The sequence below is a fragment of the Nerophis ophidion genome, linkage group LG21 (assembly GCF_033978795.1).
Source record: "Nerophis ophidion isolate RoL-2023_Sa linkage group LG21, RoL_Noph_v1.0, whole genome shotgun sequence".
In the NCBI taxonomy this organism is placed as follows: domain Eukaryota; kingdom Metazoa; phylum Chordata; class Actinopteri; order Syngnathiformes; family Syngnathidae; genus Nerophis; species Nerophis ophidion.
This window is the reverse complement of record NC_084631.1, coordinates 33303963-33326232: the sequence shown is the minus strand read 5'-3', so window position 1 is coordinate 33326232 and position 22270 is coordinate 33303963. Positions and strand designations below refer to the sequence as shown.

General features: G+C 42.0%; 1 protein-coding gene across 1 annotated transcript in view; it reads left to right on the top strand.

Moving 5' to 3' along the window:
- Positions 1–22270, top strand: part of csmd2 (CUB and Sushi multiple domains 2) — an 819059-nt gene that overhangs the window by 529454 nt on the left and 267335 nt on the right. The window contains exons 27-32 of the mRNA XM_061882497.1: positions 8212–8414; positions 8554–8745; positions 12765–12903; positions 12990–13177; positions 18949–19143; positions 21315–21431. Coding sequence (XP_061738481.1) covers positions 8212–8414; positions 8554–8745; positions 12765–12903; positions 12990–13177; positions 18949–19143; positions 21315–21431 — 1034 coding nt within the window. The remainder of the gene's footprint in view (positions 1–8211; positions 8415–8553; positions 8746–12764; positions 12904–12989; positions 13178–18948; positions 19144–21314; positions 21432–22270) is intronic.

Sequence of the window (22270 nt, the reverse complement as noted above, 5' to 3'; positions counted from 1 at the left end):
TTACAGGGGCGGTATGGCGTAGTGGGTAGAGCGGCTGTGCCAGATACTTAATGGTTGGAGGTTCGCTCCCCGCCTATTGACATCCAAATCGCTGCCGTAGTGTCCTTGGGCAGGACACTTCACCCTTGCCCCCGGTGCCGCTCACACTGGTGAATGAATGATAGGTGGGGGTCGGAGGGGCCGTCGGCGCAAACCGGCAACCTCGCTTCCGTCAGTCCACTTCAGGGCAGCTGTGGCTACAAATGTATCTTGCCACTTAGGGGCGGTATAGTTTGGTTGGTAGAGCGGCTGCACTAGCAACTTGAGAGGGTTCCAGGTTCGATCCCCACTTATGCCATCCTAGTCACTGCCGTTGTGTCCTTGGGCAAGACGCTTTACCCACCTGCTCCCAGTGCCACCCACGCTGGTTTAAATGTAAAAATTAGATATTGGGTTTCGCTATATAAAAGCGCCTGAGGCACTAGAGAAAAGCGCTATATAAATATAATTCACTTCACTTCACCACCCCTACCAGGTGTGAATGAATGATGGTTTCCCACTTCTGTGAGGGCTTTGAGTATCTAATAATAGAAAAGCACACTATAAAATCTATCCATCCATCCCATCCATTTTCTACCACTTATTCCCTTTCGGGGTCGCGGGGGGCGCTGGTGCCTATCTCAGCTACAATCGGGCGGAAGCGGGGTACACCCTGGACAAATCGCCACCTCATCGCAGGGCCAACACAGATAGACAGACAACATTCACACTCACATTCACACACTAAGGCCAATTTAGTGCTATAAAATCTAATCCATTATTATTATTATTTACAGATGGAATTATGAAAAAGGAGGATTACCTCCAAACTCTTCAGGACAAGCTAAAAAGCTAAATCTTGGGCGCAGTTGAGTGTTCCAACAGGACATTGACCCCAAATACACGTCAAAAGTGATAAAGGAATGGCTAAATCAGGCTAGAATTAAGGTTTCTATAATGGCCTTCCCAAAGTCCTGACTTAAACATGTGGACAATGCTGAAGAAACAAGTCCATGTCAGAAAACCAACACATTCAGCTGGACTGCACCAATTTTGTCAAGAGGAGTGGTCAAAAATTCAAGCAGCAGCTTGTGGATGGCTACCAAAAGCGCCTTATTGCAGTGAAACTTGCCAAGGGACATGTAAGCAAATATTAACATTTCTGTATGTATACTTTTGACCCAGCAGATACGCTCACATTTTCAGTAGACACATAATAAATACATAAAAGAACCGAACTTGATGCATTTTTATTTTGTAGCTCAAAGCGTGGTGCAAGATTGTAACTGAGCGTGCAATCCCAAATGTCTCTCCTCAATTGGGTCAAATTGAACTCTCGTCTGCATGATTCCTTGCTTCTTGTCTGTTTAATAGATGTCATCAGTGTTTCAACCTGACAGAATCAAATCAAATCAACTTTATTTATAAAGCACATTTAAAATTTACCACAGGGGTAGCCATAGTGCTGAAATGAGATTTTGATATTCAAACGGGGATAGCAGGTCCATTCTATGTGTCATACTTGATCATTTCGCGATATTGCCATATTTTTGCTGAAAGGATTTAGTAGAGAACATCCCCGATAAAGTTTGCAACTTTTGGTGCTAATAGAAAAGCCCTGCCTTTACCGGAAGTCGCAGACGATGACGTCACATGTTTGATGGTTCCTCACATATTCACTTTGTTTTTAATGGGAGCCTCCAACAAAAAGTGCTATTCGGGCCGAGAAAACGACAATTTCCCCATTAATTTGAGCGAGGATGAAAGATTCGTGTTTGAGGATATTGATAGCGACGGAAAAAAATAAAAAGGTACAAAAAAAAAAACGCGACTGCATTGGGACGGATTCCGATGTTTTTAGACACATTTACTAGGATAATTCTGGGAAATCCCTTATCTTTCTATAGTGTTGCTAGTGTTTTAGTGAGTTTAATAGTACCTGATAGTCGGGAGGGTGTCTCCACGGGTGTCTTGACGCGCAGTGTCTCAGGGGAGTCGACGGCAGTTTTCTCCGGTAAGAACTGACTTTTCAACCACAATTTTCTCACCGACACCTGCTGGTTGACATGTAGTAGGGATCCATGTTCTCTTGACCGCACTCTGATCCATAGGAAAGTTTCACCTCCAGGAATTTTAAACAAGGAATCACCATGTGTTTGTGTGGCTAAAGGCTGAAGCTTCCCAACTCCATCTTTCTACTGCGACTTCTCCAATATTAATTGAACAAATTGCAAAAGATTCAGCAACACAGATCTCCAAAAGTACTGTGTAATTATGCCGTTAAAGCAGACGACTTTTAGCTGTGTGTGTGTGCAGCGCTCATATTTCCTTAAAACCTTTGCGTACACATCATCATTACACGACGTTTCCAAGACGAAACTCCCAGAAATTTAAAATTGTAATTTAGTAAACTAAAAAGGACGTATTGGCATGTGTTGCAATGTTAATATTTCATCATTGATGTATAAACTATCAGACTACGTGGTCAGTAGTTGTGGGTTTCAGTAGGCCTTTAAAAGATAATATGTTCATCCTAGCCTGATTTAGCCATTCCTTTACTACTTTTGATGTGTGTTTGGGGTCATTGTCCTGTTGGAACACCCAACTGCGCCCAAGACCCACTCTCTGGGCTGATGATTTTATCTTGTCCTGAAGAATTTGGAAGTCATCATTAGCAGCAAAACAGACCCAGAGCTTAATACTCCTACCACCATGCTTGACAGTAGGAATAGTGTTCCTGGGATTAAAGGCCTCACCTTTTCTCCTCCAAACATATTGCTGGGTATTGCCATTTTTGTTTCATCTGACATCACATGGACAAAGATAAGACCTTCTGTAGGAAAGTTCTGTGAATTTGCTCCCATTTTCAGTAGACCCATAATAAATGTGTTAATGTATTAGACAAGGACTGTATGTGTCTGGGTGGTTGAAAAAAAAAACAGGGACTTTGGATCAATCTTTTCTGTATCCGTGGGTGTGAACACTAAATATTGATCGCCGGCTTGTGCTGTTGGAACACCCAACTGCGCCCAAGACCCAACCTCTGGGCTGATGATTTTAGCTTGTCCTGAAGAATTTGGAAGCAGCAAAACAGACCCAGAGCTTAATACTACTACCACCATGCTTGACAGTAGGCATAGTGCTCCTGGGATTAAAGGCCTCACTTTTTCTCCTCCAAACATATTGCTGGGTATTGCCATTTTTGTTTCATCTGACATCACATGGACAAAGATAAGACCTTCTGTAGGAAAGTTCTGTGGATTTGCTCACATTTTCAGTAGACCCATAATAAATGTGTTAATGTATTAGACAAGGACTGTATGTGCCTGGGTGATTAAAAAAAACACACAAAAAAACCAGGGACTTTGGATCAATCTTTTCTATATCCGTGGGTGTGAACACTAAATATTGATCGCCGGCTTGTACAAAATGTCTTCTTACACACTCTCAAGACTGCAAGGAATAAGACGCCAAGCGCGTCGAGTGCGACTGGCCTACTTTTGCACGCTTAAACGCATTCGCACTTCGCCCATCCGGCTGGATGATAGCTGTCTCCAGCGAAAGTGAAGAGTACATGTTTTGACAGCAACATGCGTCTGATGTTGGGTCTGAAAATTAAATGCTGGGGCTGAAGCAGCGCCGTGACTGACACTGTAAAACATCCGTCCCCGCTCTGCTCCTGGTGACTGCGATTATATTTAAAATGCTGTTTTGTCTTCTGATGCCGACGCCCTTTGGTGTGTGCTTTTTTTAAACCTATTAGTACTTTTGGGTGCGTTGATTCATCTTAAAGCGCGGTTGAAGTGCCTGATTAAATAGGCTCTTTTCTTCCTACCACTCCTCCTGGGCGGGACATGCGGAATTGTACAAGTGTAAACATTTACTTCAGTGGAACTTTGTTAAGCAAACTCGACTCAACCGTTCCCATCTTTCTGCTTAAAAAAAAAAAGGCTTTTTTTTTTTCCTGTCCGAAATTGTTCTCATGCCATTCCGAATACCAAATCAGATATTTGACACATAGTTGTACAGTATACCTGTATTAGTATAGTACCGCGATACTAATGAATCATATTTGGTACTACAAACCCTGTTTCTATATGAGTTGGAAAATTAATGTAAATATAAACAAAATACAATAGTTTGCAAATCCTTTTCAACCCATATTCAATTGAATGCACTACAAAGACAAGATATTTGATGTTCAAACTCATAAACTTTATTTTTTTTTTGCAAATAATAATTAACTTAGAATTTCATGGCTGCAACACGTGCCAAAGTAGTTGGGAAAGGGCATGTTCACCACTGTGTTACATCACCTTTTCTTTTAACAACACTCAATAAATGTTTGGGAACTGAGGAAACTGTTGCGTTTTGGACCTGTTCTTCCTTCGGTCAACGCCTCCAGATTGTTTGATGACACATAAGCTGGTTTTAAATCAATCAGAGACAGAGGTTGCTCATTTTTCTATTTTATTACCAAAGCGCCTTGGGGGATCAATCTAGATACAACATTTCAAAGCTCGGTCCAAATTGATCTAATCCTAAAATGGGAGTTTCTCCCTCCTCACTCACTCTCACCCGCCCCTCTTCTTCTCCTCCCTACTTTGGACAGTTGAGATAACAGATTTGTTATGGCTTCATTCCGACATTCCAAACTCAAGGTCTATGTAAAAAGGCTCACACTTTAGCTGTTCTAAAATCTGACTAGGAAATAAAAAGACAACCAAATCCAACAAAACTAATTGTTGAAGCTTTGAAAGCGGAATTCTTTCCTATTCTTGTTTTATGTAGATTCCAGAAAACACAGAGTGAGATGTTCTACCTCTTGTGCGAAACACAAATGCAAACACAACAACACACTTCCAAAACATTAAAAACGACTCCAAAACACATAAAATGACTCCGAAGAGATGCACAGTGACATCTAAAACGTAAATTACTCCTAAAACACATAACAAGACTCCTAAAACTCATAATAAGACTCCTAAAACACATTAAGACTCCTAAAACACGTAAAAAACTCATAAACATGGAAAAATACTCCTAAAACATGTAAAAAGACTCCTAAAACAAATTTAAAAACAGATCCTAAAACACGTAAAAAAAACTCATAAAACACGTAAAAATACTCTTAAAAACATGTAAAAAGACTCCTAAAACAAATTTAAAAACAGAATGAGGTGTTTGCATCCTTTGTGAGCACATACACTTGGTGGCCTTGTAGGTGAACAGTGAACGTGAATGGAAGACCTGAAGGATAAAATAATTTACGGGTGCGCATCATCAGTATCAATCAATCAATCAATGTTTACTTATATAGCCCTAAATCACTAGTGTCTCAAAGGGCTGCACAAACCACTACGACATCCTCGGTAGGCCCACATAAGGGCAAGGAAAACTCACACCCAGTGGGACGTCGGTGACAATGATGACTATGAGAACCTTGGAGAGGAGGAAAGCAATGGATGTCGAGCGGGTCTAACATGATACTGTGAACGCAGATTTCTTGCCGGGACATATGGTACAATACAATCGGCAAGATAGGATGGAGCTAGACCGTGTAGTATTTTATACGTAAGTAGTAAAACCTTAAAGTCACATCTTAAGTGCACAGGAAGCCAGTGCAGGTGAGCCAGTACAGGCGTAATGTGATCAAACTTTCTTGTTCTTCTCAAAAGTCTAGCAGCCGCATTTTGTACCAACTGTAATCTTTTAATGCTAGACATGGGGAGACCCGAAAATAATACGTTACAGTAATCGAGACGAGACGTAACAAACGCATGGATAATGATCTCAGCGTCTTTAGTGGACAGAATGGAGCGAATTTTAGCGATATTACGGAGATGAAAGAAGGCCGTTTTAGTAACGCTTTTAATGTGTGCCTCAAAGGAGAGAGTTGGGTCGAAGAAAATACCCAGATTCTTTACCGTGTCGCCTTGTTTAATTGTTTGGTTGTCAAATGTTAGAGTTGTATCATTAAATAGAGGTCGGTGTCTAGCAGGACCGATAATCAGCATTTCAGTTTTTTTGGCCTTGAGTTGCAAAAAGTTAGCGGACATCCATTGTTTAATTTCATTAAGACACGCCTCCAGCTGACTACAATCCGGCGCGTTGGTCAGCTTTAGGGGCATGTAGAGTTGGGTGTCATCAGCATAACAGTGAAAGCTAATACCGTATTTGCGTATGATGTCACCTAGCAGCAGCATGTAGATGCTGAAGAGTGGTGTTTCTCTGGGTGTTTCGGCCTTTAACACCATACACCCTCTCCAGAGGCGGCCAGCTACAGGATGATCAGACCTGAGCTTGCGACCCAAGTCCAATTAGCCATGATAGTCACCTTGTTGGCAGACATATCAGGGGACTATGCATGGCAGGGGCGTCCGGTTCCCTGAGTCGGATTTTGTTCTGCCTTTTTATTTCCTGTCCGAAATTGTTCTCATGCCGTTCGGAATACCAAATCAGATATTTGACACATAGTTGTACGGTGTACCTGTATTAGTATAGTACCGCCATACTAATGAATCATATTTGGTACTCCATATGAGTTGGAAAATTAATGTAAATATAAACAAAATACAATAATTTGCAAATCCTTTTCAAGCCATATTCAGTTGAATGCACTACAAAGACAAGATATTTGATGTTCAAACTCATAAACTTTGTTTTTTTTTTGCAAATAATAATTAACCTAGAATTTCATGGCTGCAACACGTGCCAAAGTAGTTGGGAAAGGGCATGTTCACCACTGTGTTACATCACCTTTTCTTTTAACAACACTCAAACGTTTGGGAACTGAGGAAACTAATTGTTGAAGCTTTGAAAGCGAAATTCTTTCCCATTTTTGTTTTATGTCGAGCTTCAGTCGTTCAACAGTCCGCTGTCGTATTTTACGCTTCATTATGCGCCACACATTTTCGGCCACGAAAGTACATGCACTCTTTTTTTACGAAGCCACGCTGTTGTAACACGTGCTGAATGTGGCTTGGCATTGTCTTGCTGAAATAAGCAGGGGCGTCCATGAAAAAGACGGCGCTTAGATGGCAGCATATGTTGTTCCAAAACCTGTATGTATCTTTCAGCATTAATGGTGCCTTCACAGATGTGTAAGTTACCCGTGCTTTGGGCGCTAATGCACCCCCATACCATCACAAATGCTGGCTTTTGAACTTTGCATCAATAACAGTCTGGATGGTAGGTTTCCCCTTTGGTCCGGATGACACGATGACGAATATTTCCAAAAATAATTTGAAATGTGGACTCGTCAGACCACAGAACACTTTTCCACTTTGCATCAGTCCATCTTAGATGATCTCGGGCCCAAAGAAGCCGGCTGCGTTTCTGGATGTTGTTGATAAATGGCCTTGGCTTTGCATAGTAGAGATTTAACTTGCATTTACAGATGTAGCGACCAACTGTATTTAGTGACAGTGGTTTTTTGAAGTGTTCCTGAGCCCATGTGGTGATATCCTTTATACACTGATGTCGGTTTTTGATACAGTGCCGTCTGAGGGATCGAAGGTCACGGTCTTTCAATGTTGGTTTCCGGCCATGCGGCTTACGTGGAGTGATTTCTCTAGATTCTCTGAACCTTTTGATGTTATTATGGAGAGTAGATGTTGAAATCCCTAAATTTCTTGCAATTGCACTTTGAAAAACGTTGTTCTTAAACTGTTTGACTATTTGCTCACGCAGTTGTGGACAAAGGGGTGTACCTCGCCCCATCCTTTCTTGTGAAAGACTGAGCATTTTTTGGGAAGCTGATTTGTACCCAATCATGGCACCCACCTGTTCCCAATTAACCTGCACACCTGCGGGATGTTCCAAATAAGTGTTTGATGAGCATTCCTCAACTTTATCAGTATTTAATGCCACCTTTCCCAACTTCTTTGTCACGTGTTGCTGGCATCAAATTGTAAAGTTAATGACTATTTGCAAAAAAAAATGTTTATCAGTTTGAACATCAAGTATGTTGTCTTTGTAGCATATTCAACTGAATATGGGTCGAAAATGATTTGCAAATCTTTATATTTACATCTAACACAATTTCCAAACTCATATGGAAACGGGGTTTGTAGAATGTACGTATTCAGGCTAAAATTAAGTAAATATCTCCAAAATCTTGGGAGTTTTCTCGAGATAACATTTTCAATCCCGGCGTCGTCTCACATTTTTTTTCTTTTTCCCCTCTCCCAGTCTGCATTTCCTGGTTTTCCACACGGAGGAGATCCACGACGTGCTTCGCATCTGGGACGGTCCCCAGGACGGAGGCGTGCTGCTGAGGGAGCTGAGCGGCTCCACGGTCCCGCCGGACGCCCACAGCACCTTCAACACCGTCAGCCTGCAGTTCACCACCGACTTCTTCACCAGCAAGCAGGGCTTTGCTCTCCAGTTCTCCGGTGAGCGCCGATTCTACGATTAGGAAAAGAAAAAAAAAAATTGAATGACGTCGGCTTAAAAAAAGAGGACACAAATCCTCAAAGGTAAACTATGATTCATCTCGGAGTGATGCCTTTGTGCCTCCCCTCGCTTCTTCAGTCTCCACCGCCACCTCGTGCAACGACCCCGGCTTGCCGACTAATGGGACCCGTAGCGGAGACAGCAGGGAGCCCGGGGACCGTGTGGTGTTCCAGTGTGACCCGGGCTACGTCCTGCAGGGCGCCGACAGGATCGCCTGCACCGAGATCAACGGTCGCTACTTCTGGCAGCCGGACCCTCCCACCTGCACAGGTACTCCTAAAGGCTCAGCGGGTGGTGTGAACCCTGGGTCATAGTCACAGAAGGGAAATGATCAAAACACCACTAATACCAGGTACTGCTCAGCCTCAGGGGTCCGTAGTCTTAAAAAAAGGTCAGACGGAGCATATTGCAAGTCCCACAATAGTGTTTTTGTGATGGAACACTGTAGCTTTAATGCTATTAGCAGTGATGGGTCTAACACAGAACGTTGTACATAATTTTTTTACACCTTTAACATCAAAACTGTAGCCGACTATATGATGTGTAGTGCTGTTTTTAAATGACCGTAAATCTTGAACTAAAGAAAGTAATTGAATGGTCAAAATCAGCATTTTTGGATGGACAGTATATATATCAATCAATCAATCAATCAATGTTTACTTATATAGCCCTTAATCACTAGTGTCTCAAAGGGCTGCACAAACCACAACACAAACCACTACGACATCCTCGGTAGGCCCACATAAGGGCAAAAAAAACTCACACCCAGTGGGACGTCGGTGACAATGATGACTATGAGAACCTAGGAGAGGACCACATATGTGGGCAACCCCCTCCCCTCTAGGGGACCGAAAGCAATGGATGTCGAGCGGGTCTAAGACGATACTGTGAAAGTTCAATCCATAGTGGATCCAACACAGCTGCGAAAGTCCAGTCCAAAGCGGATCCAACACAGCAGCGAGAGTCCCGTCCACAGCGGAGCCAGCAGGAAACCATCCCAAGCGGAGGCGGATCAGCAGCGCAGGGATGTCCCCAGCCGATAAACAGGCGAACGGTCCATCCTGGGTTCCGACTCTGGACAACCAGTCCATCCTGGGTCCCGACTCTGGACGAGCGGTCCATCCTTGGTCCCGACTCTGGACAGCCAGTACTTCATCCATGGCCATCGGACCGGACCCCCTCCACAAGTGACAGTGGGAAATAGGAGAAAAAGAAAAGAAACGGCAGATCAACTGGTCTAAAAAGGGAGTCTATTTAAAGGCTAGAGTATACAAATGAGATTTAAGGTGAGACTTAAATGCTTCTACTGAGGTGGCATCTCGAACTTACCGGGAGGGCATTCCAGAGTACAGGAGCCCGAATGGAAAACGCTCCATAGCCCGCAGACTTTTTTGGGGCTTTGGGAATCACTAATAAGCCGGAGTCCTTTGAACGCAGATTTCTTGCCGGGACATATGGTACAATACAATCGGCAAGATAGGATGGAGCTAGACCGTGTAGTATTTTATACGTAAGTAGCAAAACCAGTGCCAGTGCAGGTGAGCCAGTATAGGCGTAATATGATCAAACTTTCTTGTTCTTGTCAAAAGTCTAGCAGCCGCATTTTGTACCAACTGTAATCGTTTAATGCTAGACATGGGGAGACCCGAAAATAATACGTTACAGTAATCGAGGCGAGACATAACAAACGCATGGATAATGATCTCATCGTCTTTAGTGGACAAAATGGAGCGAATTTTAGCGATATTACGGAGATGAAAGAAGGCCGTTTTCGTAACGGTTTTAATGTGTTGCTCAAAGGAGAGATTCCGGTCAAAGATAATACCCAGATTCTTTACCAAGTCGCCATGTTTAATTGTTTGGTTGTCAAATGTTAAAGTTGTATTAATAAATAGAGGTCGGTGTCTAGCAGGACCGATAATCAGCATTTCCGTTTTTTTGGCGTTGAGTTGCAAAAAGTTAGCGGACATCCATTGTTTAATTTCATTACGACACGCTTCCAGCTGACTACAATCCGGCGTGTTGGTCAGCTTTACGGGCATGTAGAGTTGGGTGTCATCAGCATAACAGTGAAAGCTAACACCCTATTTGCGTATGACGTCACCTAGCGGCAGCATGTAGATGCTGAAGAGTGCAGGGCCAAGGACCGAACCCTGGGGAACTCCACACGTTACCTTAACGTAGTCCGAGGTCACATTGTTATGGGAGACGCACTGCATCCTGTCAGTAAGATAACAGTTAAACCAAGACAGGGCTAAGTCTGACATACCAATTCGTGCTTTGATAGGCTCTAATAAAATATTATGAGCAACGGTATCGAAAGCAGCACTAAGATCGAGGAGCAGCAACATAGATGACGCATCAGAATCCATCGTTTGCAATAGATCATTAGTCACTTTTGCGAGGGCTGTCTCCGTAGAGTGATTTGCCCTGAAACCGGATTGAAAGGTTTCACATAGATTGTTAGACGCCAAGTGTTAATTTAGCTGCTCTGCAACAATTTTTCCGAAGATTTTTGAAATAAAGGGAAGGTGAGACACCGGTTAGTAGTTAAACATGAGGTCAGGATCGAGGTTAGGTCTTTTAAGGAGAGGATGAATTACCGCTTTTTTGAATGCTAGGGGAACAATGCCAGAGGAAAGTGATAAGTTTATAATATTTAGCACTGATGGACCTAATAATACAAATATAATATGTGTATGTATATATATATATATATATTAAGCTAGATCCACTCGACATCCATTGCACCGGTTGCCCAGGGCGGGGGTCCCCACATCTGCGGTCCCCTCCAAGGTTTTGTCACTGTCATCCCATTAAGTTGACTTTTTTTTTCTTGCCCTGATGTGGGATCTGAGCCGAGGATGTTGTTGTGGCTTGTGCAGCCCTTTGAGACACTCGTGATTTAGGGCTATATAAGTAAACGATTGATTGATTGATTGATTGATTGATATAAACAGCAACAGACCCATAAACCAACCCATAAACAGCAACTGATCCATAAACTGCCCTATAAACAGCAACACACCCTTAAACAGCATCAGACCCATAAACTCCCCTATACACAGCAATACACCCATAATCAGCAACAGACCCATAAACTGGCCCATAAATAACAACGGAACCATAAAATAACCCAATAACAGCAACTGATCCATAAACTGCTCTATATACAGCAACACACCCTTAAACAGCAACAGACCCATAAAATAACCCATAAACCGCAATATATCCTCAAACTGGCCCTTAAACAGCAACAGATCCATAAACTGCCCTATAGACAGAAACACAATCTTTAACAGGAACAGACCCATAAAATAACCCATAAACAGCAACAGATCCGTAAACAGCCCTATAGACAGCAACACACCCTTAAACAGCCACAGACCCATAGCATAACCCATAAACAACAACAGATCCATAAACTGCCCTATAGACAGAAACACACTCTTTAACAGCAACAGACCCATACAATAACCCATAAACAGCAACAGATCCATAAACTGCCCTATAGACAGCAACACACCCTTAAACAGCAACAGACCCATAGCACAAACCATAAACAGCAACAGATCCATAAACTGCCCTATAGACAGAAACACATCCATAATCATCAACAGACCCATAAACTGACCCATAAACAGCAACAGATCCATAAACTGCCCTATAGACAGCAACACACCCATAATCAGCAACAGACCCATAAACTGACCCATAAACAACAACGGATCCAAAAACTGCCCTATAGACAGCAACACACCCATAATCAGCAACAGACCCATAAACTGACCCATAAACAACAACGGAGCCAAAAACTGCCCTATAGACAGCAACACACCCATAATCATCAACAGACCCAGACACTGACCCATAAACAGCAACAGATCCATAAACTGCCCTATAGACAGAAACACACCCATAATCAGCAACAGACCCATAAACTGACCATAAACAGCAACAGATCCATAAACTGCCCTATAGACAGCAACACACCCATAATCAGCAACAGACCCATAAACTGACCCATAATCAGCAACAGGCCCATAAACTGGCCCATAAACAACAACAGACCCATAAACTGACCCTGCCTCATACAGCGTGCTTTGAAAAGTGTGACAAATGTTTCAGGTCCTTGTCTTCACAACGAGAGTTTGAGGGAGGGATTTCTCTAAAGTCGACTTTAGCGTCACAAAATAAAAGTTGATTATTTTCAGCTGCTATGTTCACGTTTCTGCACAAAATGCGTGAGCAAGCATAAAAAAAGTGTCTTTAATCCTGCTTCATCCCAGCTCCGTGCGGAGGCAACTTGAGCGGTCCGAGCGGGCTGATCCTTTCCCCGGATTACCCTGAACCCTACCCTCACGGGCGGGAGTGCGACTGGACGGTCAGCGTCACCGAGGACTACGTCATCGCCCTCAGCTTCAACCAGTAAGACTCTTGACTCTGCGTCCGGCTCCTCCTGCCCTGCCGGCGCGGACTCCACAAAGTCTTTGTCTGATCTCGCCCTCAACCAGATTCAGCCTGGAGCCAAGTTACGACTTCCTGCATATCTATGACGGACCGGACTCCCTCAGCCCCTTGCTGGGCAGCTTCTACGGCACGGACGTGCCCGATCGGATCGAGAGCAGCTCCAACACGCTCTTCCTGGCCTTCCGCAGCGACGCCTCGCTCAGCAGCAACGGATTCGTTCTTCAGTATCGAGGTTTGCACATTTTTTGAACGTTTTTCCAATGTCCTGTTTTGTGGGTTCAGTCTTCGCCGATAAATGATGGATTATTGCCTTGTTTGAGCAGGGGTCTCAAACGCAATTTAACCGAGTCTGGGTTTCAACCCTGGGATTGAACGTGTCAATGACTTCTACCATATTATCGGCCTTAAGGTATTATTGATGGGGGTTTTTGGTGTGCGGTCATTTTTGTGTCGCACCATTTTTTAAATGGGCGTATATATCGCCATAATATATCGCCAAAATGTTTATTTTTTCCTCTCGCTTGCTCTTTTAACATGGAGGATTACATATCTAAAATAAAACAGTTTTCTAAACTGGACTTTCAATCGAAGCAGGAGGTAATAAAGGAATATCTCCATGGAGACAGAGAGACTTTTAAAACTGAAGAAAGATATGGAAGACTTCTATGAACAAGTTATCGATGCTTTTGATCAGAAGGAACTGCGCATGGACTTCATTTATAAGTAAAGGTTAAAACGATAAAGTTTTTGTTTTTTTGTTTAACTATTAGCCTCCTAGTATGCAAGGGCCGCAATTATTTGCTAAAAAATAATGAAAACACATTTTGCTGCACGACACACTATTGCTGATAATGAAGATTATCTTCAGCATTATTTTCTATTGAATACTATACAGTGGGGCAAAAAAGTATTTAGTCAGCCACTGATTGTGCAAGTTCTCCCACTTAAAATGATGACAGAGGTCTGTAATTTTCATCATAGGTACACTTCAACTGTGAGAGACAGAATGTGAAAAAAAATCCAGGAATTCACATTGTAGGAATTTAAAATAATTTATTTGTAAATTAGGGTGGAAAATAAGTATTTGGTCAACCATTCAAAGCTCTCACTGATGGAAGTAGGTTTTGGCTCAAAATCTCACGATACATGGCCCCATTCATTCTTTCCTTAACACTTATGAATCGTCCTGTCCCCTTAGCAGAAAAACAGCCCCAAAGCATGATGTTTCCACCCCCATGCTTCACAGTAGGTATGGTGTTCTTGAGATGCAACTCAGTATTCTTCTTCCTCCAAACACGACGAGTTGAGTTTATACCAAAATGGATACATGGATGATACAGCAGAGGATTGGGAGAATGTCATGTGGTCAGATGAAACCAAAATACAACTTTTTGGTATAAACTTAACTCGTGGTGTTTGGAGGAAGAAGAATACTGAGTTGCATCCCAAGAACACCATACCTACTGTGAAGCATGGGGGTGGAAACATCATGCTTTGGGGCTGTTTTTCTGCTAAGGGTACAGGACGATTGATCCGTGTTAAGGAAATAATGAATGGGGCCATCTTTCGTGAGATTTTCAGCCAAAACCTCCTTCCATCAGTGAGAGCTTTGAATGGTTGACCAAATACTTATTGTCCACCATAATTTACAAATAAATTCTTTAAAATTCCCACAATGTGAATTCTTGGATTTTTTTTCACATTTTGTCTCTCACAGTTGAAGTGTACCTATGATGAAAATTACAGACCTCTGTCATCATTTTAAGTGGGAGAACTTGGTGGCTGACTAAATACTTTTTTGCCCCACTGTATTTAGCTATTAGCTTCCTAGTATGCACGGGCCGCAAATATTTGCTAAAAAACAATGAAAACCCATTTTGTTGGACGACACACTATTGCCGATAATGAAGATTATCGTCAGCATTATTTTCTATTGAATACTATACAGTGGGGCAAAAAAGTATTTAGTCAGCCACCGGTTGTGCAAGTTCTCCCGCTTAAAATGGTGACAGAGGTCTGTAATTTTCATCATAGGTACACTTCAACTGTGAGAGACAGAGTGTGAAAAAAAATCCAGGAATTCACATTGTAGGAATTTTTAAGAATTTATCTGGGAATTATGGTGGAAAATAAGTATTTGGTCAACCATTCAAAGCTCTCACTGATGGAAGGAGGTTTTGGTTCAAAATCTCACGATACATGGCAGGCCTAAATTTACCGCATGCCTTTTGGTAAATGCCTGAGTGAGAAGAGGTTTCAGATTAATTAGCGCCCTGGTGGCAGTTCAAGGAAATACAGTAACTCTTTGTATTGGAACACACTTGCACAGCTAATATTTAGGCAGACTAGAAAGTACGAAGATGCAATGTGTTGCCGAAGAAGACAACATCTGTCTAATGCAGGGGTCACCAACCTTTTTGAAACCAAGAGCTACTTCTTGGGTACTGATTAATGCGAAGGGCTACCAGTTTGATACACACTTAAATAAATTGCCAGAAATAGCCAAACTGCTCAATTTACCTTTAATAAATAAATCTATACGTATATAAAAATGGGTATTTCTGTCCGTCATTCCGTCGTACATTTTTTTTCTTTTTACGGAAGTTTTTTTTGTAGAGAATAAATGATGAAAAAAAACACTTAATTGAACGGTTTAAAAAGGGAGAAAACACGAAAAAAACAAAATTAAATTTTGAAACATAGTTTATCTTCAATTTTGACTCTTTGAAATTGAAAATTCAAGTGGAAAAAAAATGAGAAAAACTAGCTAATTTGAATGTTTTTGAAAAAATAAAAAAAATAATTTATGGAACATCATTAGTAATTTTTCCTGATTAACATTAATTTTGGAATTTTGATGACATTTTAAATAGGTTAACATACAATCTGCACTTTTTTAGAATATATAACAAATTAGACCAAGCTATATTTTTAACAAAGACAATTTCTTCTAGATTTACCTGAACAAAAATTAAAAGAAAATTTGAAAATACTTTGCATTAAAATTCAAAATTGATTCTATAGTTTTTTCTAGATTTGCCAGAATATTTTTATTTAATTTTAATCATAATAAGTTTGAAAAAATATTTCACAAATATTCATCGTCGAAAAAACAGAAGCTAAAATGAAGAATTAAATAAAAATGTATTTACTATTCTTTACAATAAAAAAATAATAACTTGAACATTGATTTAAATTGTCAGGAAAGAAGAGGAAGGAATTTAAAAAGTAAAAATTTAAATGTGTTTAAAAATACGAAAATCATTTTCAAGGTTGTATTTTTTCTCTAAAATTGTCTTTTTGAAAGTTCTAAGAAGCAAAGTAAAAAAAAAAGAAGAATTTATTTAAACAAGTAAAGACCAAGTCTCCAAAATATTTTCTTAGATTTTCAAATTCTATTTGATTTTTGTCTCTCTTAGAATTAAAAATGTCGAGCAAAGTGAGACCAGCTTGTTAGTAAATAAATACAATTAAAAAAATAGAGGCAGCTCACTGGTAAGTGCTGCTATTTGAGCTATTTTTAGAACAGGCCAGCGGGCGACTCATCTGGTCCTTACGGGCTACCTGGTGCCCGCGGGCCCCGCGTTGGTGACCCCTGCTCTAATGCATGAGGACTTCCAACTGTTTCTTGGCTGGTGTTTTTTTTTTTTTTCATGTCCTGGCTCCGCAATGCATTTGCAAAATTGCACATCTTGAGATTGGATTGTGCTGTTCTGCTCTGACAGGCTTACCCCTGAACTCATCCCCGTGATATTTACGGCATCTGATACAATGTGTGATAATGAGCTGCCAATCTGCTCCGGCAGGTGGACGCAGTGTGTGGCTCGTAAAAAAAAAAAAAAGCTTCACTTTGCCCTGTTGTGAATTCTCTGCAGTAGTAAAGCATAAGCAGATAAGATGAGATATTATGGAAGAAGCGAGGTCTGGGTGTGCTGGGCGAGCAAGTTGACACAATGTGCCTGAGGTGCTGTCAGTCTGTTGACCAACAGTCCTGCTGGGTCGGTGCCAGGGTGTGAGGGGGCTCTCTGGGGAAATAAGTGGGCACACACATTCCAAGAACTGGCGTGGACCGGCACACGTCACAACACACGCCTCTTTGTGTTGTTGGTATGTCACATCATGTCGACTGTTTGAACACATCATGCCTCTAAGCCCTTTATGTCCATCCTTGTCCTTATTCAAGTCCTCTTCTCATCATGTCTCCAGCAGCAGACCACCTTGGTAACTTCTTACATCAAATTCTGGAATATTTCGTTGATAATTATTTCTTTCATGTCTCTTTATTTCTTTTAATTGTTTTCTATTTCTTCATTAATTTTGTTCCCATAAACTTATGTAAATGTTCTTATTACCTTACCCGAGTGCTGTGATATATGGAAAGAATTGTATATATATATATATATATATATATATATATATATATATATATATATATATATGTAGACATATATGTATATAGGTGTGTATATATGTATGTGCATATATTTGCTAAATATATAAATAAATAAATAAATGATAAATGGGTTGTACTTGTATAGCGCTTTTCTACCTTCAAGGTACTCAAAGCGCTTTGACACTACTTCCACATTTACCCATTCACACACACATTCACACACTGATGGAGGGAGCTGCCATGCAAGGCGCTAACTAGCACCCATCAGGAGCAAGGGTGAAGTGTCTTACTCAGGACACAGCGGGCGTGACGAGGTTGGTACTAGGTGGGAATTGAACCATGGACCCTCGGGTTGCGCACGGCCACTCTTCCACTGCGCCATGCCGTCCCTGTATATATATATATATATATATATATATATAGATCCGCATATAGGTATCCATATATACACTCATGTACACACATATGTATGCATGCATACATAAATACACACATATATACAGTATATATATACAATATATATTTGTGTTTGTATATATATGTGTATATGTATATGTGTATATATATACATGTGTATGTATGTGTGTGTGTGTATATACATACATATATATATATATATATATATATATATATACACGTGTATGTATGTGTGTGTGTGTATATACATACATATATATATATATATATATATATATATATATATATATATATATATATATATATATATATATAGTTTGAGCCTTCACGGTGGCAGAAGGGTTAGTGCGCCTGCCTCACAATACGAAGGTCCTGCAGTCTTGGGTTCAATCCCAGTCTTGGGCTCTTTCTGTGTGGAGTTTGCATGTTCTCCCCGTGAATGCGTGGGTTCCCTCCGGGTACTCCGGCTTCCTCCCACTTCCAAAGACATGCACCTGGGGATAGGTTGATTGGCAACACTAAATTGGCCCTAGTGTGTGAATTTTGTCTGTCTACCTGTGTTGGCCCTTGTCCAGGGTGTACAGCGCCTTCCGAACCCAAAAGGGAATAAGCGGTAGGAAATGGATGGATGGATATAGTTTGACACCTGTGATCTAGAGATTGATTTCAAACCTCTAATGAGCAAGACTGGAAAATGAGTTAGCCCAACAGGGGAAGGTTGCGGTCTAAACGGCAGACCATGCGACCGGATTCCTCACTCCGGAGCCAGGGCCTCGGGTGTGATCGGGTTTGCTGCACATCCAGTAAGGGGTTGTCTTCAGACACCGAGGCAAGGTGTTTAGGACTGAGACTGAACATAATTGAGTCCCTCCCCACATCACAATGGCATCTCTCACTCCCTTTCTCTCTCCCAGCGGCCCGAGGAGTGACTGACGTGAGTTGTGTGTTTGTTTGCATGCGAGAAGGGAAGGATGTTTACGCACGGTGTCTTCTCTTCTCCACTCCAGTGCTTGTGTGCAGTCAGCAGACCTTGGACCTGACCAATGCCACTCTCAATCAGCCGCCTGTCTTTCTCTCCCTGCAGCTCACACACCTCCAGACGGAATAAGAAGAGTGGGCTTGAGTTGTCCCCCGTGCCGTGTAAAAAAAAAAAAATCCAACATGTGTGACTTACCCCACGTCTTTCCTGGCAGAGAACCCCCGGGAGTCTTGCTTCGAGCCGGGGCTGGTGCGGAACGGGACGCGGGTGGGCAGCGAACTCAAGCTGGGTTCCGGCGTCACCTACTACTGCGACAGCGGCTACACGCTGGAGGGGGATCAGACCCTCACGTGCATCATGGGGGAGGACGGCAAGCCCAGCTGGAACAATGACAAACCCATCTGCACTGGTAAACATCTGCAGACACAAAAACACACCTTCACCCCGATCTCCTAATTGCACCTCTTTTTTTAATGGTCTACTGAAGGTGTACGGCAGGGAAGGGATTCATACGTTCCTGGGTGGATCTCGTGTGACAGGAGGAGGGGGTTGATCATTTTTGCAATGCAGGTTGCTGAAACAAATTAAATATTTGGGTAGAATTTTATGAAAACATTAATTGTTTGTCTAGAATTTCATTTAACATAATAAATGTGCCAGAGCTTGGTCCGCATTGCTGGCAGTAAGTCGGACACATTTCCAGTGAGGGTTGGACTCCGCCAAGGCTGCCCTTTGTCACCAATTCTGTTCATAACTTTTATGGACAGAATTTCTAGGCGCAGCCAAGGCGTTGAGGGGTTCCGGTTTGGTGACCGCGGGATTGGGTCTCTGCTTTTTGCAGATGATGTGGTCCTGATGGCTTCATCTGGCCGGGATCTTCAACTCTCACTGGATCGGTTCGCAGCCGAGTGTGAAGCGACCGGAATGAGAATCAGCACCTCCAAGTCCGAGTCCATGGTTCTCGCCCGGAAAAGGGTGGATTGCCATCTCCGGTTTGGGGAGGAGACCCTGCCCCAAGTGGAGGAGTTCAAGTACCTAGGAGTCTTGTTCACGAGTGAGGGAAGAGTGGATCGTGAGATCGACAGGCGGATCGGTGCGGCGTCTTCAGTAATGCGAACGTTGTATCGATCCGTTGTGGGGAAGAAGGAGCTGAGCCGGAAGGCAAAGCTCTCAATTTACCGATCGATCTACGTTCCCATCCTCACCTATGGTCATGAGCTTTGGGTCATGACCGAAAGGATAAGATCACGGGTACAAGCGGCCGAAATGTGTTTCCTCCCCCGTGTGGCGGGGCTCTCCCTTAGAGATAGGGTGAGAAGCTCTGCCATCCGGGAGGAACTCAAAGTAAAGCCGCTGCTCCTCCACATCGAGAGGAGCCAGATGAGGTGGTTCGGGCATCTGGTCAGGATGCCACCCAAACGCCTCCCTAGGGAGGTGTTTAGGGCACGTCCAACCGGTAGGAGGCCACGGGGAAGACCCAGGACACGTTGGGAAGACTATGTCTCCCGGCTGGCCTGGGAACGCCTCGGGATCCCCCGGGAAGAGCTAGACAAAGTGGCTGGTGAGAGGGAAGTCTGGGCTTCCCTGCTTAGGCTGCTGTCCCCGCGACCCGACCCCGGATAAGCGGAAGATGATGGATGGATGGATAATAAATGTTTGGGTATAATTTTACTAAAATGTTTGGGTATGATTTTATGAAACAAATTAAATGTTTGGGTATAATTTTATTAAACATATTAAATGTTTGAGTATAATTTAATAAACAAAATTAAATGTTTGGGTAGAAATTTATAAAAAATATTACATGTTTGGGTATAATTTTAAGAAAGTATAATGTTACAAAACATATTTAACATTTGGGTCCAATTTTATGAAACAAATTAAATATTTGAGTAGAATTTTACTAAACAAATTAATTGTTTGGGTGGAATTTTGTTAAACATATTAAATGTTTGTGTAGAATTGTATCAAAACCATTTTATGTTTGGGTACAACTTTAATTAAACAAATGTAATATAATATAATTTATTAAACAAATGCAATTTTGTGGTATCATTTTATTAAACAAATTACATTTTGGGGTGTATTTGTATTAAACTAATTACATGTTTGGCTATAATTATATTACATTAAATGTTTGGGTATAATTTTATCAAACAAATACATTTTTGGGGTAGAATTTTACCAAACAAATTAAATGTTTGTGTAGAATTGTATTATACAAATTACATTTTTGGGTAGAATTTTATTCAACAAAGACAATTTTCTTTTAAGTAATTACGAAAATTTATTAGAGCCGTTTATCTATTTTACGGAGGAATGTAGATAATCATAGAACTGGCACCCATTCATCCATTACCTACCGCTTGTCCATTACGGCAAACTAATCCCCGTAATATTGACAATATATTGATACTATACTGGTATCATTACTGTCGATATTTGTATCGATCTTCATGCATTTGTTTACATTCAAGAGCCCTTGCATAGCGGTGTGTATTAAAGCATGTTCAGCTCATCCTTGTCTTCCAGTGATAACGCTACTTGTAAGAAACATGTTTTCCGCTAACTTTGTTGCAGCACCGTGTGGTGGGCAGTACTCGGGTCAGGAAGGAGTGGTCCTGTCGCCCGGTTACCCCGGCAACTACAGCAATGCGAGGACCTGCCTGTACGCCGTGGTGGTTCCCAAGGATTACGGTAAGCCAAGCGATATTTCCTGCTGAAGTGTTGTCATCGCTCCAGAAGTATCGCAGTGAAATATGATACCAGTACTGTGCCGTGTCATGCTGAAAGTGAAATTGAAAGTGAAAGCAAGAAGCGGGATAAAACCACTGTCAGTAACTACAGTTGGTCGTTATATCTGTAAGTGCAAGCTAAAACTCTACTATGCAAAGCGAAAGCCACGTGTCAACAACACCCAGGAAAGCTGCCGGCTTCGCTGGGCCCGAGCTCATATAAGATGGAGTGATGCAAAGTAGAAAAGCGTTCTGTGGACGTGGTGTCCTCCGGAACAAAGAGGAAAATAACCATCTGGATTGTCATAGGCGCAAAGTTCAAAAGCCAGCATCTGTGATGGTATGGGGGTGTATTAGTGCCCAAGGCATGGGTAACTTACACATGTGTGAAGGCACCATTAATGCTGAATGGTCCATACAGGTTTTGGAACAACATATGTTGTCATCCAAGCAACTTTATCATGGACGCCCCTGCTTATTCCAGCAAGACAATGCAAAGCCACGTGTTACAACAGCGTGGCTTCGTAGTACAAGAGTGCGGGTACTTTCCTGGCCCGCCTGCAGTGCAGACCTGTCTAAAATCGAAAATGTGTGGCGCATTATGAAGCGTAAAATACGACAGCGGAGACCCCACACTGTTGAACGACTGAAGCTCTACATAAAACAAGAATGGGAAAGAATTCCACTTTCAAAGCTTCAACAATTAGTTTCCTCAGTTCCCAAACATTTATTGAGTGTAGTTGAAAGAAAAGGTGATGTAACACAGTGGTGAACATGCCCTTTCCCAACTACTTTGGCACG